At 36.7% G+C, this 25,305-nt stretch overlaps 1 protein-coding gene across 1 annotated transcript in view; it reads left to right on the plus strand.

Annotated features, from left to right (window-relative positions):
- Positions 1-25,305, plus strand: part of TMTC2 (transmembrane O-mannosyltransferase targeting cadherins 2) — a 237,163-nt gene that overhangs the window by 185,897 nt on the left and 25,961 nt on the right. Inside the window, exons 13-14 of the mRNA XM_059472560.1 lie at positions 7,072-7,153; positions 21,249-21,363. Of these exons, the coding sequence (XP_059328543.1) occupies positions 7,072-7,153; positions 21,249-21,363 (197 nt within the window). The remainder of the gene's footprint in view (positions 1-7,071; positions 7,154-21,248; positions 21,364-25,305) is intronic.

A 25,305-nucleotide genomic window follows, 5' to 3' on the forward strand; every position in this document is an offset into this window, starting at 1 on the left:
TTTTCATTTAAATATACCATATCTGTCTAGTTCATAAATGACTCTGGAACAGGTATTTAGGCATGTAACCCCTCAGTAACCTCCTTCAGGGATCTCATCTTTGGTATCGTGTTTCTAACTTCCTGTAGACAGGAAAGAGGGAGCCCTAAACTTCTCACTTTACTCAACATAAATTTAAAGCTTGTTACAGAGAACATCACTGACACAGAATGAACAGCTTTCATGAAAGAATCACAGCCTGCTTTGGGTTTGGAAGCAACCTTAAAAATCATCTAGTTCTAATGCACCGAAAGAGAGGTCTTTTTTATTTTATTACATGGTTGAATAAAACTGCTGTAGTTACGCTGTGCATAGTAATTTTGTTAGGAATTGTGAAAAAATAGGCCAGATTTAGCTTAGAGAAATTCACAGGACTCAGTGAAGACAGCATGTGAAAATACTGAATTTATATTCTATTCACTGGCCAGTGAAATGTGAGTAGATATTAATACATTTCTTTATCAGAAAATATAAAATGTGGTTTAAGACTGAACAGATAACCTGGAAATTTACTTCACATTTAATTACATATTTTTAATACAAAATGGTCAAAGCTTAATGACTGAAGTGAGTATTTCAATAGGGGTCTAGACAGTAAATAAATCACAAGGTATAGAATGAAATCTGTTCATTAAAAGTTTACTTAAGACTTTACACAATATTTCTTGGTTCCAACAGTGATGTAATGAAGTAAATTCCTTCTAGACTTAAAGTTACCCCAAAAGAAACACTAAAAATAGATACACTATTTAAAAATACCACCAAACAAAAAAACTCACCACAACAGAACAACCAAATAAAAAATCCTCCAAGGGGAAAAAAATTTATGCCTACATTTCTTTTCTGTATTGGTTTGAATACTTTAATAGAACAAGAATGATTTTGGTGATAGGAGACACATAAACCAAGAAAATGGATGTCAAATAGCTTTAATATATTATTGATTTTGATATATAATACTTGAAAAAATACCATCTTAGTAGTGTGTCTCAGTCATGTCCCAAGTCAATGAAGTTTTGAGCTGTGCTTTTATTTCTAGATCTGTGTGTCTGTTCGTATGCAGTCGTGTCACATTCCAAAATGCTTAAGGTCCGGTAAATTCCCACCAAAGTCAATGGGCACTGCTTCAATCTCAACCCTCTGGTTATCATGCCTTTAATTGTCACTGCAGATGTATACTCAAGAACACAGTTTGTTACTCTCAATTAACCTTGGCTCACAGAAGAATCACACTGACTTCGGTAGTATCTCAGTGAAGCTAGGAGATGGATTTTTAGTCAAAAAAATTCTGCATGTGTTTGAAGGAGGGCTAATGTTATATATTAAGATGGAATTTAACCTCATAAGGTGCAAATAGAAGATGAAACTACAAAAAGCAACGAGGTTATATACTGGGTTGTGCATGCAGTATGCAATGTATGGGATTGTGCATGTGAGGGCCCTGGTCCAGTGAAAAGACTGGGGAGGAGAACGTTAGTCATGACCAAGTTATGTGTCACACTAGACAATAACAAGAAAGTTGCTCCACATTTATTATAAAATTTAATAAATGGTGAATTATTTTGAATTGGTAGATAAAGATTTATAGTGTAATTTCCTCCAGAGTGGTCCAGTTCATGCTCCCATACACTGAGATGGCTTCTCTGCCATGTTTGATTGTTACTATTTTATTTTAATAAAGATGAGATGAAAAGGCAGGATTTGTCTCCTGACTGCACAGGAAGGATAGAAACTGAGATAAATTTTAGACCTTTGATGTTAATAATCCAAGTCCTGTATATTTCAGTTGGTCTAGCATTTCACATACAAATTATGGTACAAGATATTTGTGTTGTAATTCAGAGTGAAGAGAGAAGAGTTAGAAATAACAGCAAAATGAAGGAAAAAAAAAAGGATCCCTTTAGCTACTAAATGCTAAATATTAAAGTTGTTTTTGAACTACTGATATTTAGACCTGGGGTGGCGAGCTTGCCTGTGTCCATGACATCATTATAAGGTGCAATGCTATAGTTCCTGTTTCATTAGTCCAGCTAAGTAAAAACATTTGAAGAATGTATTACTCATTTAATCAGTATCACACCATTTGAGTTTTGCCTCCCAACTTTTGTGAGGCTAAAGGAACTGGTTATGAAAGAGGATATGCACGTCTGCAGTAACTTAAAGAAACATGGAAAGGAAGTTACCGGTTCAGTTCAAACTCCTTTACTATCACTGAATAGTCTGTGACTTTAAAGTGTTCTAGAGAGGAAGAAAAAAAGCATGTAACATAATACTTGTTTTTCTCTATCAATGTGCACATTTTAATCAAACTTCCATTAATAAATCTTTTCATAATTCAATCTGTTTTATTAAAAATGTGAATGCTAGCCAAAAAGAACCCAAACAAAACAGATGTGGAGAGTGACAGTCAACTGCATTTGTAGCATAAATTAAGTTTTTATGCAATCACTTTATTACCAGTTAAAGTTGGTAAAACTATATTGAAGAATGAAGTCTGTGTCCTACTGGTGAAACCCTCCTAAGTTTTGAAGAATGATGAATATTTATGTCATATAAAGTTGGTTTAAATTGCAGAGACCACCTAATTTGTTGAACCACCTTACTGGTTGCCACTGTGTCATCATAGTTTCCACAGGAGGGTTATTCAGAGCTGCTCAGCTGTATTAGTCTTTCCCAGTTTTACTACCGTTACAGGGTCCCTGGGCCTCCAGCAGCCTGAAGTACAACAGCTGCCTCAACATGAATTTGGCAGTTAACAGGAAAAGTGAGGGAAAAAAATTGGGGTGGATATCGAAATGCTAGTTTTGTCCTCAGCTTTTTAATATTTTAGGAATAAATACAGTCTTCTACTAATGAATGAACTGCCCTTAGCTGGCTTTCTTTCACTTGTTTTGGTAATCATAACAAAAATTTAAATTTCATTTGTAGGAAAGCTGTATGTCTGACCATATTAGCAAGCACAGATATATTGTTTTGGTCTCTAGGGAAGAAGCAACCAACAAAATAAAAAATCTCTTGCAGTCCACTGCAAAGAACTGGTCTTAAAAATCAAGTTCCTGAAATCATATTTAAACAATTAACAGTTTGTCTTCCAAAACTGCAAGCACCCAGCCATTCTGATTTAGAGTCTGTGTTATCTGTGGAGAGTGAGGTATTTCTGAAAGCCAGGACAAACTTATGTGTCAGGTTATAAGAGCCCTGTATTACTTACCTGCAATTTTAATTTTTTTTTCATTTTTAATTTCTTGATATTGCTGGAAGATGGTAAGCAGGGGCAATTCATCTATATTTGGGCGTGAGACAGGGGAGAGGGGGACTGGTGTTTTCTTTATTAATGGAAAACTCCAGGAAGCTTGTCCTCATTATATGCTTTAGGTCCTGATGCAGTAAGGCAAATATCAACCAGTGTTCCAAATCAATTATTAAAGTGTCTTCATCATGTTCAAGTTCTTTTCTTCAGCAAGGAGGTTGGCATTGATTGTTTTATGATTCTTTCTTGTTAGTCTCTGCAATGTTAGTCTCTGAAAAGCCATAAATATGCCAGTACCTCTGTGCAGAGGATCTCCATTAGGGCTTGGGCTGGGACCAGCCACTCATTTCTCCAGAGCAGACCAGTAGCTGTCATAGAGCACCTGTTCATTAGCTCCTGACCTGGACTCAGTGTAAACTGGTGACCAGGAGGAGAAAGGTATTTGCTATCCCATTATTAATCCTCAGGGCTGTCAAGTATTTTCATTAAAATTTATTAATAACTTCTTTACCCTTCAAATAAGTCTGCTATCATGCTGTTGTAAACTTACGATTTTTTGCTTTGTAAAATTGCCAGAGCATGTAATTATGCATATATGACTGCAAACCCTGCTGCTAGAAACTGGGAGGTTACCAGTGGCTCTCAATTCCTGCATTTGTATGGGTCAATACAGGTAACAGTGAGCATGCACACCAAATGCCTTCCTGTCCCAAATCAGTCGTTTTCAGCTGTTTAAACAATTATTTGGATTTTCTTTAAAAGTTATCATTTTATCCCCTTACACCATCTGTTTTAACACTGAAAACATACAGGGGGAAAGGAGCAGTGACAGGATTACTGTCAAGCAAACTGCACAGTGTCTGCATTCTGGTGGGTAGTTAAGATGTATATTGGATAATTGAAACAAGTTGATAAATACTAAGTTTTAATTGTGAAATAGCCTGATTCTGTCGAGTGGTTGTATTTTATATATTTTGTCACAAAAAGTAATGTGTATGAAATCTATGCTGAGGTATTGACATTTTAGCAGTAGACTGCATTAAAGAGGACATTTTAGCTGGTGTGATGCAAGGTTCCTCACAATGCCAGTCTGCAAGAAAACACTTTCATTCATTTTTAAAAATAATTTTTGTCAAATGTGTATAAATGAAAGTGATGGTCAGCATGAGCAAATAGAGCTTTTGTTGATTGTTTTTAATCAGATAACTTTACGTATTGATGGATATAATTAAAGCTTTTTCTCCCCTTTATCTGTGAAATGACCATTTGAGCCTGTAAATAGCACAGTTCTTTTGATGTTATGTATGCTGACACCTGTCATCACTGTGTATTGTAGGTCTCCTGACTAGCCTGAACTTGAGTGCAGTATGCCATTTGGAAAGTGCCAAAAAGTGTAGAGCAGTCATGTATTTTTGGTGATTATAGTAAATAAAAATTAATCATGTTTGACAAATGTTTGTGGCCTTCTAATGCTGTAGGTAGAAGCTACAATTTTGTGACTGTATTCAATGAACTGTGCTTTGATATTCTAGAAATAGACACAAAGTGCAACCGGCTAAAACTAATTAATGCTGGTCTGTTAAAAAAGGCAATTATGCAAAATCTGTAGATGTTCTTTCTCTCAATATTAATGACACATATGCTTAGCGCCTCTCATTTTGAAGCCTCAAAGCTAGACTTAGATAAGCCATTGTAACTTTTGCCAGACCAGAAATTGCCAGCCTTAGACTTAAATGTGAAAAATTGAGTGTTCGATTATCACCCCACCCTGCCAGTTGCTTAAATTGATGATTTTTTTCATCATTTTTTGTTCTTAACTATAGTTACATGCTATTTTAAAAAACTGTAATATATATATATAAAAAAATAAATGTCACTACTGCACTAGTAAAAGAGGAAAAATCAGTCTGGGTTATGTGTCATACGATTTTTTGCTTTGGGATTTTTCTTTATGGCTTTGTTGTTTTGTTGCTCGTGGTTTGGGTATTTTTATAAAGCAGGATGGGCCACTGCAGTATAAGATAGTGTACTCTGACATGTAATTGCACCATTTGGTTGATAGGAACCTAGTGCCATATGGATTTGGCTTTAAGGAATATGGGTGTACCAAAGAAAGGTCACTAAATAATAAGGCTGAATTCTTACCCCGATGAACATTCATTCTGTGAAACTAGAGTCCTGTAAATGGTAAGCCTGCTCGTATCTCTGCCAGGATGCTCTCTTGAAATGTGACCTCTGTGTCGGTTTTGGTGGAACCTGGTCTTCATATGGTTTTTGGTGTGCTGTACAACTTCCTTCACTCTATTTTATTGTCTCTAAGACCCCTGAGGGAAATACTGAGAATCTAAAGCAGCTGTAATCATGAACAGACCTCATTATTATTCCTATGTTAACTTGTGGGATAGTGCAGGATGTGTGCCATATCTGTTTCCAGACCACAAAACTTGAGAAGGCCTATATGGTTGTATCTGTGAAATCACACTCAAGGCAACTTGAGAGGTGCAGACCACAATGCCTTTCTTGCACAGGGGTTAAGCTTAACTGGTCTTTATTCTGCAGGCTGCCTATTTTATAGCACAAACCACAGCAGCTAATTTTGTGGGGATAGGGATAAACAGGTCACAGGTGTCTTACTGAATATGTGAAAGTGATTTATGTTTGAGTATCAGACTAGACTAATCCAATATCACTGTTTTTCAAAGAATAATGGCCACTAATGGATCTGCTCTGGCTCTTCTATACCATAATGGGAGTATAGTGAATTGGTAATTCTAGTGATAAGGAAATCTCTGTCTCATAAGATGTCTATTCTTTTTACCAGTTTATTCTTTTTATCAGTTCTGTTAGGCTTAGTTTGGTTGGTTTTGGGTTTTTTTTTTCCCTGACCAATTGTCGTACCTTTAACGATTGTCTTTAAAATTTTCTGTTTCTATTACAGCTGTTTTATGGTTTTCAGAATTGATTTCTGATAAAATCCGACTTCCCATATTAAAATCAGAAATACATTTTTTTTAACTTTCAACATTAAACCCTAAAATACTTTCTATTTATTTACTTTCCTTTGTGGTAACTTTACCTTTGGCTGTGTATATAGTGTTATTTAAGATACAAGGCAAAGAAATGGAGCTGCATCAGGGGAACTTTAGAATGGATATTAGGCAAAGGTTTTTCACTGCAAAGGTCACTGGGAAGTGGTTACAACACCCATCCTGTCAGAGCTCAAGAAGTATCTGGAAAACACTTGGTCACGTGGTTTTAGGTAGTCCTGTGAGGAGCAGGGAGTGGGGGTGAATGATATTTATGGGTCCTTTCCAACATGACAACTTCTAGGATTCTTTAATTTCATAGAACCATAACATGCCTTCCCTCCCCCACCCCGCACTGACTTTTTTTTTAAGAGCATGACTAACGTTCTGTCCGAGTTTCTCTCTGATTTTAGCTTGGGTAAGTGTAATGCTTGTCCAGAAAAGTAGCATGGAACTGATATGCACTCCAAAGCCCTTTACAATACTTTTTGCAATATGTTTCTACCAGTTCCTTACTTCTTGGACATTGATGAGGTTGGATACATTTCTTCCTCAGTCTGGAGATCTGCACCATAAAGTAGCTGACCACAGAACTTACTGTAGCACTTAAGCATTTGTATTTTATTGGTTTAAAGCCTAGTGATAATAGTAGTTGTTCTTCAGCAGTGCCTGAAATTTTGAAATTTTTACAGGACAGGATTGTCCAGGGTGACCCACTGTTAAAATAATTTCACACGTGGTTTTTTTTTTTTTTAGGGACGCAAGAGTGAGGCAGAGAAGTACTTCATGAAGGCTATTCAGCTGGATCCCACCAAAGGAAACTGCTACATGCATTATGGTATGTTTCAGATAGATAGGATTTCAACATGTATTCCAGGCTTGCTGTTAATCTCTCCAAGTGATTAAAAATTTGAGAAATTCTTCTGGCAAAATATCTTCTTTAAAAGGAAAGAAACTAATCTACCATATATTACTTCATTGCCATTTTTCCATCACTGTAGAGGGGGAGGTGAAGATTTTCATATTTTGCCTAGCTTTCCTACTATGAGAGGAATTTCAGTATTGCTGCCTCTCTGGGAAAGAACAAAGGTGACTATTGCCATATGTCAAAGTTTCATGGCCTGGAATATTATTGTTAACAGTTTTGGCCTGACTTCACTGATTGTTGGTGGGTGGGCAATCAGAAATTTTACTTTAGTGTGTGTGAGTTCCGTATGTTGAAGTGTCTTACAGGCCTTACATCTACCTCCTTCCCACCACCTTCTTGGCTTGAAATGGCTAAGTATTACAAAAGGTTTTGACAAGTTGGCTGTATCTTTCCTTTCACACCATGCATGTTGCATAAAGCACACAGTTAATTTGAGGTATCTTTGTAACTTTGGGTTGTTTTTGCTAGATGCACAAAAAAACACTTCCAGATGTGTTTAGTCTCAGGGAACCAAAATTATTTATCTTTATAGACTAATTCTTAATATATTTTAAAGCTGATAATGGATAAATCTTAAAATGCGGGCTATGTTGTGCCAGTTGGAACACAGAAAGCACTTTGTAAGTTTTGTCTTAGTTTAGGAAGAAGAAGGTAGGGAAGTACAAAGCACACTATATATATACATATCTTTGTATATTATTTTCATTTCTCTTCTGTTCTTACTGGTAAAATAAATAAAAATGAGTGGGTAAGAGGGAAAATAAATCTCACATAGTAACCATGTTTTTACTCTGTGATATCTTTGAATTGCTCATATGTTGTATCATTGGTCCTATGCAGTATGAAATTCTGTATGTTAGATTCCTAGAATCAACCTTTGGACTTAGAACATGTCATTGTATTTAAATTAATGTAGCTCAGTGCTGCATTATTTTGCATTATGAAACATTGCAGTTCAAAGACTTGTCTTCTCTTTATGCCTGTACAAGTAAAGATGATAGGGATATTTGTGCTTGTAAACCTCATTATTTCAATTGGATGTGAGTATCGTGTATATCTCAAGTCAATGAGTAAAAGTTACAGCTGATGGTTTCTTGAAATCCCACTCAAACCCCTTCCAGCTTTTGTTACTAAGAAAGCTGTCCTCAATTATTAAGAAATCTTTGCATACAAATTCAGTGGCTGGTCTCAACAGTCCATCTCAGCAAATGATGTTAGGATTTAGTGTATTTTATTATTTGTCTAGAACTTTTTTTCTTTTTCACTCATTACTCATCAACTTGCTTGTTCTTTCCTGCAATATTCCCTCTGTCCCATTTTCAAGTATCCTATAAACTAAAAGCATGGTTATTCAAATAATCATTCATGTCTGAGATATTGACTTCTTCATTACCAGATTACAATATTAACGTGGTGTGTTATTTCCTAATTAAGATTATTCCCTAAAAACATGGGAAAACTTTTCCTTTATGGTGTACCAGGTTCAAAAAGTGGATTCTGTCATTGTGCAGAGCTGATAATCAACATAAGCGAGGTTCTACTCAACAGATTAGGAGAGAAGGGTAAAATTCAGTCAGTGTTTGGAATAACAGCATAGTGAAATGGTTGCTGAAAGGCAACAGACACAAGAAGATTCTCTTTAACAGCCACTAGGTCTTGGAGCATTATACCCAGAGAGCTCTTCTGAATGCGTGCAAAATCTTTTCACAATATAACTTCTGATCACCTCACTGGTTCACTGATGTTATTCTACTTTTATATCAAAGTAGCTATGAGGAAGGTATGGTCTACTTCTGCTTGGCTCTTGTGTCTGTGTAGTACAGCTGGTCTCAAATCCTTGTCGCTTTGGGCACAGAACTTTATAAAATGCAAACTAAATTACCCTTGCTTTTTCTTTATTGTCTTCCTTGCTTTATTTCTCTTCTCTTTTCCACCTATTTCTGTAATAATGAGGGCTATGTACTGTGTGTTACCAGGGGCATTCCAAATAATCCATTGGAATCTCAGTGAACACTTCAGGCTTTGCCTCTCCATCTCATTAATTTGTTCCAGCACCTTGTCACAGGTAGTCTTCATCCTGAGGAAATACATCCATATTTTGCATGTAAATCTTAGAGATTGCTTTTTTTCCTCAGCATGAAGATGTTGAGATGAGAGAATAAAGTAGTTGGCATCGGTCCTAAAAAAACACATACTTCACAAAGCAGCCAAATGAAAAGAGTGGTCAGCTGGGACATGACGGGGTGTTGATGGAGTAGCAGGAATAAATGGACTGAATATTTTCTTCCAAGTGCACATGGATTGCATGCATTTATAATTTTTGCTTCAAGGTTGTGCAGATGTTCTTTTTGACTTCTAACCTTCTGGACTTTTCTTGGAGCTATGAGAAAAACTGTCAATATGCTGTATCTTTTAAGAGGCTTACCTTTGTATTATAATGTGCTTTAATTCAAGCCGTAAGCCAAAGCTATTTTTAGGTGTGACTTGGTGCAGGAGGCAGCTTACTTAATCACATGAAAATTTGGAGGGAGTGGAACAGTTTCATGGTTTCTCCTTGAAAGATACCACCACAGCATGTTTCTCTGCTCAAGCTGGCATTACAATTAGTTTTCTATAGGTACTTGGCTGACTTTGGGATTAAGGGGATTTAAGTTTTAGGCAGTGTTTCCCAGACTCATTATGTTTGAAGATGTCTGAAGGGAAAAATAGTGCAAAAGCTGAAGATATATAAATCCCTGTAGACTGCTGTCAGGATGCCACTTCATTGGACATAAGGGGAAGCGGCTTTTTTTCTAGTCCCCTCTCAGATGGAAATGCAGGTTTCTGCTCACCTGACCACCTTTCTTTTGCCCTTCTTGCTTTCTGCCTCTCATATGTCGGTTATCTGAACATCTGAACTTGGTGCAAAACCATTACATCTTAAAAATACATGAGGGTTGATGAGTGATTTGCTACAAGCTGCTCAGGTGCACAGTAAGCTACACCTCACAGATGGAAGAGAGAAAATTCTCATGAATCAGGAAGAAGAAAAGGTGAATGAAGAAGCGCCAATACTTTCTTTTTCGCAATATACACATTTTTGAACTAGAAAACTAGAGGAATTTTTTTGGATACTGAGTTTGTATGCTTCTGTAAGATTTGAGATTTTAATTGGATATTTTTAATACACGTTTTCTAAAGATTGCCTAGAATGAACATTTGTGACTAAAAGAGGTCAAACTTAATATTTATTTGTTTTTAAATTTCCATTTCTTTTTGTGGGCAAGTTTTCTTCAAACTGACATACCCACATTTACTCAAGATATTGGTAGTCATGCATCCCCCTCTACTTTGAACATTTAACTCAAGCAGGCCATTTTGAATCCTGCAAGGTCTTGGTAATGTTGGTTATCAACAGATTTATGACATAATTGAAGTGGTCTCCATGGACTATTGATTCTTCCTGAGCTACTTGCCTCGATGAAATGAAAGGGGTGAATCTAAGTGTCTTTCTGAGAAACCTCAAAGAGGTACCTATGAACTAAACAAGTTAAAAGGAACTGTCTTCTAAATATTTTAAGAACATAATGTCATCTAAAGAATCAGTACATCAAATTTGTCAACATATGTGCCCAACATAGGGATGTTTGGTCAGGTCAGACAAGTGCCCTTAAGGCTCAGAGACTGTAATTTTGGATATAGGATTTGGATGTATGACAAAGGAGATAAAGGTCTCTATTTCTGTCTGCATTGAGCCTATCTCAGGAGAAGCTGAAGAAAGATTATGTATAAAATCTGTCAGTGCACAGAGATGAGGTGCATTTCAAACAGTAACATACTTATGTGCTCATCTTTTCTAAAAGAAAAATAAAAAATAATACTTCAGTAAGTAGGATGCAGTGTAATTGAGGAGTTTGAAATTGTTGAAGCTTTCTATACTAGCTTTTCCTTAAATGAAAAACACCATAAATCCACAGTGATATTTATTATATAAAGAGTTTATCTCCAAGAGTATTATTTTATTTATAATTTGCTGTTTAAAAACAATAATCATAAAAACCCCACCAAGCAAAAAAAAACCAAAACAAGCAAAAAACCCCCACAAAAAAAAAAAAAAACCAACAACCACCCAAAAACCCCCAAACCAACAAACCCCCCAAAAACCACTAAAGTGCAGTTCATTTTTCTTGTCGGCTAAAAATAGGTTTTGCCTATATGCCTCTTAACTTGCATATAGTGGCCTTTCTCCAAAATTATGAAAATGGAGTGGGGAATAAAGCAAAGAGATAAAGAAGGAGTAAAATTTCAAGATAAATGTTTGTAGAGGTCCCTTCTCCCTTATATTTGTAATGGCTTTGTTGGAATAGAAAAGTCTGGAACCCAACAGGATGATCAAATTAACTCTGTTTTATTAATAGGTGTTGACACCTCCTTTTAAAATAGTTTCCTTTGAATTATACATTGTTTCTAATAAGCCTAAATTGTTTAAAGATTCCTTTTTCATTATAAAAATGGATTATTCTCATTATAATAATTATGCATTCACCTAATTTGGCAGTTCACATTGATCATTTGCCTTTTTAAGTGCATTCCCAGTTAGAGGTGTAAAACAAAAAGAGACTTTCAGATTACTTAAAACTGAAGTGTATTAGCTATGCCCTCATTGAACTAAGAACAGATTAACATATTCCCAAATACACTTTTGTTTTTATATTGTCTTTCACTTTTGAATTTGTGATTATTTATGAGGTGTTTTTATAGGTTTTCTGACATAATCTGTTTCTTTTTAAGCATGTTTAACTTCTTAACTGCCTTTTTTATTGTTTTTCAATTTCATCATCATCTTTCTAATCACTGTTTCTGCAAAGGGCTCTTAGCCCTTTTTAATGCCTAAATTTTCACCTAAATTTATGAGCACTTTGCATTTGTCTTACTTCCAAAGATGGCTGCTTTACCACTCCTATGTCACAGCCTGAAAATGGGTTGGAATTGCTGTGGTTTAAGGATCAAAGTATATTTCACTGAAATATGATAGCAGCGAGTTTTCAAGCACCATTTTTTTTCAGTCTGGCTTACATGTATTAGTGAGTGGGAGAATTTTTATACATTTACAGGTACTTTTTTTTTTCTTTGATGTTTCTGCTTAGATTGAGGTTTAGTAAGGTGAAGACCCGGGTCTTGGACTTCAGTCACCACCACCCCTTGCAGCGCTGCAGGCTGGGGACAGAGTGGCTGGAAAGCTGGGCAGAGGAAAAGGCCTGGGGGTGGTGGTTGTCAGCAGCTGAACATGAGCCAGCTGTGCCCAGGTGGCCGAGAAGGCCAGTGGCATCCTGGCCTGGATCAGCAATGGTGTGGCCAGCAGGAGCAGGGCAGGGATTGTGCCCCTGTACTTGGCACTGGTGAGGCCACACCTTGAGTCCTGTGTCTGGTTCTGGGCCCTTCACTGCAAGAAGGACGTTGAGGTGCTGGAGAATGCCCAGAGAAGGGCAACAAGGCTGGGGAAGGGTCTGGAGCACAAGTCCTGTGAGGAGTGGCTGAGGGAGCTGGGGTTGTTTAGCCTGGAGAAAAGGAGGCTCAGGGGAGCCCCTATCACTCTCTCCACCCATCTGGAAGGAGGCTGGATCCAGATGGGAGTTGGTATCATCTCCCAGGCAACCAATGACAGGATTAAAGGAAGAGGCCTCAAGCTGAGCCAGAGGAAGTTCAGGTTGGATATGAGGAAGAATTTCTTCACTGAAAGGATAGTTAAGCATTAGAACAGGCAGCCCAGGGAGTTGGTAGAGTCACCATCACTGTTGATGTTCAAGAAAGGACTGGTCATGGCACTTAGTACCAATGAGCATGGTGGTGGTCAGTCAGAGGTTGGACTCAATGATCATTAAGGTCTTTTCCAGCCTAAATTATTCTTTGTGCTGTATTTATGTTTCCATGTAGTTGCATTGTTCTCAGTGCTTGAGTTTTGTGCTTTTTGTCTTCATTGAGTGAAGAACAGCCTAGGAAAAATTTATATGTTTTCCCCATATATTTAAGGAAAAGCTCCTATGAAGAAAGCAGTGAACTAATGAAAAATAGATTATCAATGTTGTATTTATAAGAAAGAGGAACATCAACCATGACCTGCTCATGAAATCTTACTAATTTCTTTAGAAGAGTTTTATGTGGATGGTAGAAATGTCACACTAGTCCTCAGGTAGGTCAGTGTTCACTTTTGTCAATGAAATTAATAAAACTTCACAAACCATAAATCCAGGTGAATGGATTATCCTGTTTCTGGCTAACAGGTTAGCTAAATGCAATATATACCAAATGATAAATAAAAGTGCATGGATCTGCTTTGGGAACCCCAGATGCTACATGATGATTTTGTATTGAGAAATTAAATCCCTTAATGAGGCAGGGTCAAAGTGAACCAGATATAGTATGTCCATCACCAAGTCACTTCCCAATATGCACTTGTGAACCTTTCTGCCAATGACAGAGGCTTTGACATTTTAGATCTTTGGGAAATCCCATCATTGGTATACAGTGACTTTGTAGCGAAACTATAAACTGGTTTATGCTAGTCAAATAATACATATTCATTGAACATATGTGTTCTTTGGAGAAAGGGGGTCTCTGTCTTTATCATACCATGTGCCATCAAACCAGGGTCCTGACTTTGGACTGTGGCTTATATCTGCTCCTGCAATATCAATGAACGTCATTCCAAGCAGACAGGATTCCTACACCTGTAGCAGGAAAATGTAACTGTCTTGCAGAAAGACTTCATTAAGCTGTTGACCTTTTTGCTCCCAGAACTCTCTCTACAAACTTTAGGAAAATCTGTAGCTACTACTAACCAACAGTATTTCTTACTTCCAAACTGAGGACAAAAACTGAGCTGTTCAGGACAATCAACCAAATTTAGGTCCTTTCTTCACTCTAGGCTACTGTTATCACACAACATTAAAAGAAGATTATTACAGACCACTATAATAACTATTTTTTCCAAACACCCTTTAGAACCAATCACTCAAGTGGAATGCAGCGGAGTATTTCTAAACAAGCTAGGTCACTGACCTGAAATGCTATGGAATTTCCATGCTTCTGGCTCTTCCCTTGGGTTTAGCCTTAAATCTAATCATTCTGACATCTCTTATACATGGTTATATTCTGCTTCATCAGCACAATACACTAGACTGCTCAAAAGATGTGATATAGATGGTACGGACCTGAGACAGGGTTAGAAATGTGTCTGTATGCTTCTTCCATATTGCCAAAATGTAGCATTTCTGTAGGGACAGAAAAATGAATATGAAAATGCTGGAGGCTTTGTGGCTGGAGGTTTTGTGGCACAAACAATGCTGGGGGCTTCTTTGCTAATGGTCATATGTTTTGACCTATGAGTATTGTCTCATGGGGATATTTGTAGAGATAGCATGAAGCTGCTATGAAAGTTCATCTGGATCGTTCTTTTTCAGCCAAATTTTACATTTCCAAACCTTATACATCATCAGGTGTCTGGGAAATGATACGGTGTTCAGGATCTTCCTCAGTATTTGTAAATCATGAGATCCTCTGTAGTATATATTTTCATCATTAATCTTTTGGTTTAGTGAGAGCTTCCAATGATCCAGATGAGGTCACAGGTTCAGTTATCAAGTCCCAAAGGTTTGCTAGTTAATTTTTTCTCTCTTGTCTGTGATCATGCTCTGAATGACATCCAGTGGTATATTTAGCACAATTGCAACAGATAGCTTTTTCAGACAAAGAAAGGACCAATAAAAAAAGTATTTTCCAAGCCAGTGCAGATAATGACATTGCAGCACCCGCTGACTTGCTTAGTGTTTCATTATATTTTATTTGCATGGAAGAATTTTCTCTATGGGAGCTAATTAAAGGGAGAAAGTCTCCAGAAGTCCTTCAGCAAGAAATCAAGAGTACACCTTTCGATTAAGATGGAATGGGATACAAGGAGCAACAAAAATTGAAATGCTGCTACCATTTACATGATTGTGATATAAGTTGCCTTTGTTTCTCCTATCACATCTTTCACATTCAGCAAAAAATTGTCTAAACAGGCCTGGAAAAGCAGGATATTTAATCAAACATACCCTTGCTTTGGGAGCTGCTCCTTCACAGCCAGTGAATCTGTTTTTGAACTCCTAAAGGAAGCAGTTATATTAGGTCATGTCTGTTGACTTTGTGTGGGAGCGTGGATTGTAGGAGAATAAGGGATAGTGCTAAAGGCAATCTCACCCCTGAAGAGTTGCAACCGTACTAATTGCCAAGGATTAGGAACAGACCTGCCCTTAATAGGCCATAGGTATATCCAATGAGGCTGAGTGTTTTATATGAAAACATGGGCTGGCTAGTTGAGACAGTGTTGGAGTCAGCTGATGGTGCTGTGGCAAGGAGGGAGAATTCAGCTGGCCATGAAGAGCTACCCTTGAGAGTTCACAAAGAAGGTACGAAAGTTTTACAGTAAGACAACAATGACAGCTTTGCATCTTGAGACATTGATTCGTCACCTGAAATACTTTGGAAATCAACTTGGAGATAACATCCCTCCTCATTTCTTCTACTGAATGCAATTTAAATTTTCCATTTTGAAATCTCTGGTTGCATCAGCTCTTTAGCTCTGCTTTGCTGCAGCTGAGCTGAAGTTGATAGTAACTGCAGTGATGGTTCTGCCACTGAAAATATAATTCTGCTCTCAAGACATCGTCTGCATCAGACAAGACGCAATGCATTGAGTCAGCCAAAATCCACTCTTTCTGCTGATTTCTGTTGGAACTTGAAATGCTTTGGAAGCACCAGCAGATATTCAGCTTCCAATCCTCAATGTTGATTGTGCTGAAAGAGCTTCTAGTGAAGTTTACTACAAACAAATTTTACAGTTGAATCTTGGTAGAGCTACTTTTCATGTTGTAGAAGTAAAAAACTCTTTTGAAGAGGATAAGAAGCAGAAGACTTGGTGAGAAACGTGTATTAAAAGAAGCAAATTCCAGTTAGGATGGCATTGGAAGTTTTTTCGTTATTATTTAAAAGGTAGTTTACTCAGTTTTGCTTGGATTACTAAAGCTGTCATCCCACAAGCCTGTCATGGCAACCTGAGTCAATGCAGAAACAGCAGCATTCTGAGAACATTCAAGATAGTGCTTTTCAAAAGCAACACCGGCAGGATGTTTTAGAAATTTACTTTTGTATGTTTGCCAGTGAGTAAAAGAGGGAACATTTCAACTAAAAGATTGGTGCAAATGGCACTTTTATCTAGTAAATTAAGCAAATTGCACTTTTATCTACTAAAATCAAGAATTGTGGTGCCTGCAAGGAATAGTTAAGCCCATTCTAGGGGAACACACTAATGTCTTTGTGCTCTGAACATAGAAGATTTTTACACAGAGGAAGGTCCCAACCAATTAATACCTTTATTGTTACAATAAAGCAGCAGAGCTACCAGTTCAGATGTATAGCTTTTAAATTGTTGATGGTGCATATCTTAACAAGTTCTTTACAGATGTTCAGGATTGTTTTAGAGACACAATTATTCAGGATAGAGAGCTATAGGGGCTTTCATTTATGTGGATGGATACTTTTAAAAAATTGATAAAAGATGAAAATAAACTATTCAGTTGCTGGGAACTGGAAATATTTTGTTCTTGTTTGAATTACGTACATACTTATATCTCACTTTTCAGTAGATTGCATATATTGCCCCAAAAGCTTTTGGTCAAATAAAGACTCAGAACCACTGTTGATGGTTTGCAATGAAAAGTAAATTTGGTCAAGGCTGCAGGTACAGATTTCAGCAGCTTTAATGCTAGTTCTGATTCTTAGATAGGAAAAAATTACTAAGAGGGTTGTGAAATACTGAATCAATTCTTTGCTATCAAAGGTCTTTAACAACTCTTGACTACACATTTGCTCTTATACCTGTGCTGTCTAGCAAGAAATGTGGAAAAATTTATTCTAAATTACGGCATTCCAGGCAAAGAATAGTATTTCTGAAACTCACTTTTTTTCTGGACTATGGATTTCCCACTTCCAGTTTAGAAGATGAGTAATGAAAAATATTCTTTCCTCTAGATAGGAAAGTGTGGTATTTGGAGCTGTTTTCTCAAAAGCTGTTGTGATTCCAAAAAACAGTCAGGCTACCATAATTTATGTTGTTGGCAAGAGCTGGAATCGTGACACCTGCAATAAGTAAGCTCTCTATGTGTTGTTGGGCAGTATCTCATAAATCATGAGGTTTGCCAGCTGCTTGTCAGAGAATAAAATCCTATATATAAATTTAGACCCACACAAGTGGCTCCTGGACGCAGGGGCTTGCAGGTCATACCTTCTGATCCACCTTCAACACCTTGCCAATATTACACCCTGCTGGTGCTCTTCTCTTGGGAAAACCTTCTTATGGCTTTGAGAGGAAAGGTCCAGAAGTCTGTTTTATAATGAAGAAAGCACAGCAGTAAACTGCCAATCCAGCTCATTCTTGTATATAAGATTAAAAGAAATGACAGCCAATGTTTTCAAAACATTCTTGAATTTAGTCTATAAGATCAAAAGGAATGGCAGCTAATGTTTTCAAAACAGTATTTTTCTATTTAGGTGTTTTAAATTAAATTGAGATGTGTGAGTAAAATTAGTCTGCCTTTCGGGAGAACTTGGCAAATCAATTTTCAGCTGAAAGTTTCCACCTTGTACTGGTTCTGGCTGTGATAGTGTTAACTTCATAGCAGCCTTGATAACGCACATCAATGTTTTGGCTGCTGCTGAATAGTATTTGAGCAGTGTCAAAGCTTTCTCTTTTTGGGAGGGAACATAGCTTGGACAGCTGACCTGAGCTGGCCAAAGAGATAGATATAACAGTCCATATAACATCATGTTCAGCAATAAAAACTGGGGTAGAGAAACAAGAAGGGTTTTGGCTTCTGAGGTGGCTTTGTTTGGAAACTGGCTGAGCATCGCTCTTCCTGTGAGAAATGTCCTTCACTTTGCTGTTTGTTCTGTTAGTATGTTTTTGGTTTTTTTTCTTCCCCATGTTAAACTGCCTTTATCTTGATGCAGAGATTTTCCTGGTTTTGCTCTTCTGTTTTCTCCCCTCACCCTGTGTGAGTGCTTGGATACTGGCAGGGGGCAACTTACCATGCATCTGTAATCTCAGGTATTGACTTTTTCACTAGACTGAAAAAGTTGCAGCATCTTTTATTTGTAGCCCATGCAATTTAGGAAATCTTTTATCAGCGGCCTTCCTCAGGATGCTCTCTAATAGGTTCATAACCTTCTTACGTTATGGTGCCCAAAACTGCACAAAATATTCAAAGTGAGATCAAACCACTGCAGAGTAGAGTGGGAAAATCACCTCCTTCAACTGGCTCACAATGCCATGGTACTATGACTCATGTTTAACTTGCCATCTGCCAGGACCCCTGGGTCCCTTTCCATGTTGCTGTTTTCCAGCATCTCATTCCACAGTCTGTTTGTACATCCAGGATGCAGAATCTAGCACTTGCCCTCACAGGAGCTGACAGTTCCTCTGAGTTTCAAATCATTGGCAAACTTACTTAGTATGCCTTTAAGACCTGCATCCAAGTCATTTATGAAGAGAACTGGCCCTAAACTGGAATTCTGTAAGGGTTTGCATATAGAGGATAACACAGTTGGTTTCATATATGCATCATCTGCTACTTACCCACTCAGCATGAGTTATTGCCACCTCCAGTACAGGGCAGAGATTTGTATGGTAATGTACAGTCCTAGAACTTTCTTTTTTGAAGAACTGAAAGTTTTACTTATATCTTCATTCTCCTCCCTGAATGTATCAGTAGCATATCCACCTACCAGTGTTTCACTCTGCTAATCCAGGGCTTTCATAACCTTACTGTTAACATTTTATGGCTGGTGTGCTTTAACATGGACTTAAAGATTAGGAATACTGTTTTGCTTCATTTGTTGGGGAGAATTGGAATACTAGTTGGTCAAACTTATTTCAAAGATTACTCTTTAAAGAAAATAGGAATTCAGCCCAAATAGATATGAACTATTTTATTTGGTAGATTCACTTGGAGAATTTTCAGATTCAAATATGAGTTTCTCCTCCTGCATATAAGGCATACTCTGATGTGGTACCTAAAAGAAAAGTAAAAATATTTTTTTTAAAATGTAAGCTATTAGCTTATGTCAGTTGTGTTTCCCTGTAGAAGAGACTTCCATTAAGAGACTTCCGTTAACAATTCAACCACTGATTTAAAATTCTGAAGACAAATTAATTTCTTCGAAATTGTTCTCAAACTATGTTTTCTTCTTCTGTTTTCTTCTCTCTTTTAATTTATTTACTTACTTATTTTCATGTGTGGGGAAGGCTTTTTTTATGAATCATCTGTTTCTGGGCACAATAAGCACAAAGCATTGTACTGCATCAAAGTGTGGTACACGTTAGAGTGTGGATGTAACTAAAACAAGCAAACCTTATACTGTGAATGCAGGAAGGTACCATAATGTTTTTACAAGTTTTGCAGATCTGAATAATTAAGATACAGGAGACTGAGTAAATAATCTGCCAAATCTCCCAAGCTGAAATGTATCCACAGAGAAAACAAAAAGCTAAGAAAGCTGTCTTTCATCACTTTTTGTATTGAAATTATTCCTTCTGTGAATGTCTTTGTTGTACCAAAGCATGACTGGGTTCACAATGCTTGTACAGACCTTGCTAGCTCTGGTTAAGGGAATTTTTCACATAAGCACACAGCAAGTATGTGAGCAGCAGGGAATGAATGAGGAAAAGGGGAAAGAAAAAAGAGAAAATCCCTTACCATGGCAGGATACCATTTGCTCAGGTTTTTATTGATTTATTGGTTTATTTATTTATCGTATTTATTTTATTTTATTGTTCCTGATGAGGCTTGTGGTTAGTAGTGGCATGTGAGGTTTTGGTTGAGAGACCTTCCTTGACAAAGTAAGACAAAAAGAGAAGGATGGGATGCTGAAATGTATAATGACTAGGCTTTAGGAGGGTTTTTCCAAATATAAAGTTGTGTATGCACAGGGACTAGATGGTTGAATTCCTTAAAAATTTTTTTGCAAAAATTGACACATTATACAGATTAGGTGTGAAAAAGCATTAAAACGAGCAAAAATAAGGCTGAGCACCTTCCAATTTCTTTTTTTTTTCACTTTCTTCAAAGGAAAATTCATTTTTATAGAGTTCTACTGTATGTTACATGTTTTGTTTTGAAACTGCTGTACTTCAGTTAAAGCTTGGTGGCTAATGCTAAATTATTAATTCTTTTCAGTTTATACTTGGTTTAATGATAATGATAATGTCATTTGTAAAATGTGAGTAATTTGATTTTAGCCATCTTCTATATTTGTTTAACGTGAGAGGTAAGTGTCATATAGGAAACTTTTAAAAAGCTACCTGTTGGGATTCTTTTAGTGTTAGTGAAATACATTATAAAATACCAGTCCATTAAGGTATACATATATATGTAATGGTTTTAAAGCAAATACAATGTAGAATTCTAAAGCTGAAAAAATTATCATGTATGTATACAGAATTTATCATTTTGTGTGATTTTGGAATATGCTTCTAAAACAAATTTTGGGATATTCTTCAGGAATGTGTTTAATTTGTGGATACTATTTTATTTCAATTTGTTTTGAGGAAGAAAAGAAGAAGAAAAGGTAATTGTGTAGGCAGGAAGACATATTCTCAAATGGCGTTTGGGAGTATTGTTTCTTGATGTCTGAATTTTACTCTATCATTCTCAATTTTCTTGAATATATATTCCAAAAATATTGTTATTGCTTTTCAAGTTTATTGCAATTTTTCTACATTGCCTGTAGTTTAAAGAGATTGAAATACAGAACAGATCAGCAAATAACCAAACATTGAATCTGAGATATTGGTTTGTTGCTTGGTTTATTAGTTTGGCATTTGGGTTTGTTTGTTTGGGTTTTTTTTGTGCATCCTTTTCCAGACTATTCTGTCTGAGGTGTATTACATCAGTTATTTCCTGTGGGCTGATGTTCACACATTCCATTGCAGGTCAGTTCCTCCTAGAAGAATCCCGCCTGATAGAAGCAGCTGAAATGGCAAAAAAAGCAGCTGAACTTGATAATACGGAATTTGATGTTGTTTTCAATGCAGCCCATATGCTCAGGTTAGTGCTTGTACATCTGCCTCACTTGATTTTCTTCTTTTTTTGGAGGAGGTAAGTCTTTATAGGCTTTGCTTATGCAGGATTCTTTTTAAAGCTCAGCAACTCTTTTGAATAATTCAATATTATTGCTAATAAGATAGAAAGAAGTGGAATTAAATTGTTGCAGCACTTAGCACTTTGCATTTCTTAAATTCTGTTTATTTTATCATAATTTCCTACCTTCAAAACTTCTGTTTTCACAAGCAGGTAATGTATTTTGCTTGCATATGAGAACAAGTCTTTCTTTGGTGAAGAACCTTCTGTAACATTTCACCTGACTTTTAAAATTTTAGTGTGCATATCAACTGAAAAGAGGAAGAGGAGACCATATTTCTCATCTGGATGTAAATAGAGAATATTGAAAATTTCTGATAATATCAGAACATTATGATAATTTGAAATCTAAATATTCCCAGGCTGATAATTACTTTGAGATGCATAGGAGCACTTAGTGATATTCTCAGAATCTGTGATTTAAAATGTAGACTTATATTTAATTATCTTCTGTCTGAATAGAACAAAGCTTTGGACTTTTATTTTAGCTTTTAAAGCTGTCAGGCCTGGTTATTCCATAACATTAAGCTTCTGTCTGTGGGTTTAACATTATCATTAAACTCACATTACTGTAATAGGTGTCCTCCATGCTTATTTCTAGGATAACTATCTAATTATTGTCTATTGTCCACTTAACAGCTATAAGGATACTTGATTTCATTTAGATGGTATCTAAGCATAGAAAATGCATGAAAAAGGAAATTTAAAAAATATACTTCATTAGCACAAAGCAGTTCTTTAGATAATTTCTCTTCTGAAGATATCTTACTAGGCTTCTTTATTTTTTAGCATTTTAAATAAGAAATGAAAGAAAAAAATACTATAAAAGAGAAGGTAGAATCAAAAGTTATTTTGAAAAAATAGATTAGAAAGGAAACCAAGACAGATGGCTCATTGGTAAACAACAGCTTGACATGGCAGAGGTGTATGAGGTATTTTAAGGATCCTTCCCTTCCCCAGGATTATTTTGTGAATGATACCTCTCAAGACAGAATTCAGTAATTTGAAACATTCAGATTATTGTTACTACTTCACAGACAGACGAATAGCAAGTTAGGCATGACAGCTGAATTTAGAAAGGTATAGAGGGGTCAGATTCTTCATTTTACTGTGTGTGTTTTAGAAGATGGTTTCATGGCATCACTGCGTGTATTATAAAATGTGGTGGTGTAAATCAATACTATTCTGGACATAGCTTTAATAAATCTGCTTTCTCTGTGAGCACTGAGTAGCATTTGAGGTCTTTGAAGCACATATATTGACATCTGGTTATGAGCATTTTTTCACTTTCAAAGTAATAGCTATGCTGCTGTGCTGTACATCAGCCACAGTCACTCTACTTGGTCTGGTTGGGAGTGTACTGTTTTTGGGAGGCCTTGACAAGCAATGATCTCGGTGATTCTAAGCTGCATTCTCAATTTTTACTGTTAAGTGCAAAGCCAAAACCTTCAAAACCAAAGAAAATGCACTAAACTGAAACACTTTAAAAAAAAAAAGCCTGCTTTAGTTTAGCTAGAATCCCTTGTGTGCCTTTGGGATACCCAGTTGATCTAATTTTTCACTTAATACTCAGTTCTCTTTGTGGAAGATCATAATGTCTTCCTAATACTCTCTGAGAGTCTAAAGTGGTCTGTAGGATTTAGAAAGAGTCAGGGTGGCAAAGCTGAATTCAGTGCTGACAAGTATTTGCTCAAAACCCCATGTGTTAGCATCTGACTGATTTTTCCTAAAGGTTGTGATTTTGTTATCCGTCCTTGTTCACTGCTTTACTTAGCAATTAATTCAAATATATTGCTTCTGTGATACTTGTTGGACAAGGGCAATGCATATTCATTCATTGTAACAGAGCAGCTACAAATCCACCTGGAGTCTGGCTCTTCAGAAGCAGATGATTTTTAGGAGCTTTAGAACAATGCAGGGCTGAGGTGATTCCAAGAGGAGAACAGATACCAAGACACAAAGGAGGACAGAAAGAGGGGAGTACTCCAACTGGCACAGAGTGACACTGCTAGACATGGAATGCTAAAGACAGTCATAAATGGAAGGCTGACATAATTTCAAGTAGGTGACCAACTGCTCTTTAGGTACCCTAGAGAGCTATAAAAACTGACTGGTAAGTGAGTAAGGATTTTGAATGAACTGCACAGCTGTGAGATAGAAAATACATTATAGAAGTTCACAGAGCATGAAAATGAAATTACTCTTGTGAGAGACATGGGATAAATTTTAAAGACGTGTTGTGGAATAAGAGACAGAAATTGATATTAATGGGGATGATGCAAGGTTTCCAAAATGACTCTAAGATAATAACAGAAGCTTAGATTTTTATATGGATTCTGATATTTTCTTTTGCAGATGAAATATTTTGCGCAGTGATATATTTTTGAATTAGGAAGGAATCATCTTTCCCTCCTCTCCTACTGCTGTTTCCACCATTAGCCTGAGTCACAAGACTGAGAAATATGAAGACATTTGTTAGCTTACAGCTGTTTTGGATAGAAAATAAACATACTAATCTTTAAAAATAAAATTAATTTTTCTAATCTAGTGCTTAAATATTTTCCTTTTTTTTTTAATCTCCCTACTTGCTGAGAAAAAAAAATTAAATGTAACCTAAATAAAAATGAACAACCTCTGAAAATGTAGAACTGGAGTGCTGCAAGTTAAATTTCTTTTTCTTAAATTTGTAACAGCATTGTTAACTGGATCCAAATGCAGTAGCTGTATTTATAGATAGCCTGTTCTCAGTTTAGCAGTCACAAGAAGAATGTCTGCTCTTCCAATCAGATATTCCAACGTTGCTGATTTCCTCTCTTTGTGACTGAATCTGAAGTAAAAAAAAATTACTTAGTTCTGTGTGCATTATTGAGAGACCTCCCCTTTCCTAATTACATTATGGTTATTAATTTTTTTTCCTAAATGACTTCTGTAGCAACCCATTAATGCAATGCAAGATGATTCAAGTCATCTGTGAGAGGGCTGAGATGTGCGATGAATGCAATTAATTTCATTGCAACAGTCTGGTAACTTTTAACTTGTGTAATACTTGTCTGTAAAATTCATTTTCTCAGCAAATTTGTTTTCCAGACAGCTTTCTTCAAGGGTCATGCAGCCATTTGGGTGGCTCTTGAAGCAGTATCTGGTCATGTGTTTTCTGTTTGTAGCATTTGCAGTGCTGCTGCTTAGAGGAGTTTGCAGTGTCCCAGCCGAGCAGCGAGGCGTGTGCGTGGCGCTGTGTTAGCCAGGGCCACGGTTCACTGTGCTCTCCTAGCCCAGGGCAGCTGCCAGGAGCAAGGCAGCTCATGGGCAGCAAGGCACCATGTGGGCGAGGGTATCGTCATTTCTGGAATGAAGCGTGGCAGTGTGGCGGCACCCCCATAATAATTAGAAACGGGAAAAGAATTTCACCTTGCCTCCACATGAAAACAGATTTAGGAAAAATACCTCTTTGCTTAAAAACGCATTTTGTAGGAAAAATTCATTTTTCCAGGCTTTTGTGACAGGGAAAATATCTTCTTCTGGGAAAAATCTCATGTGACATGAAGTTACAGGATGTTTTTTGGCTGTTGAAAACAGAAGTCTAAATTACAGCAGTACTACATTACATGGTCTTTATTTTTCAGTGATATTCAGAGTATTTCAGCAGCCCAGAATACACTGACCAAACATGGAGTGTACTTGCTGATACAGTGTCATAGGCACACCTTAACCCTATGTTATTGTCTGAACAGATTATATTAATCTTATATTTACTATCTATGTGCTTAAATATATATGTATGGCAAAGCATATAGGCTATATAGATTTTTAAAACAAAAAAGAACAACTGTGGATGAGTAGTTCATTGCA

The sequence above is a fragment of the Ammospiza nelsoni genome, chromosome 5 (genome assembly GCF_027579445.1).
Source record: "Ammospiza nelsoni isolate bAmmNel1 chromosome 5, bAmmNel1.pri, whole genome shotgun sequence".
In the NCBI taxonomy this organism is placed as follows: domain Eukaryota; kingdom Metazoa; phylum Chordata; class Aves; order Passeriformes; family Passerellidae; genus Ammospiza; species Ammospiza nelsoni.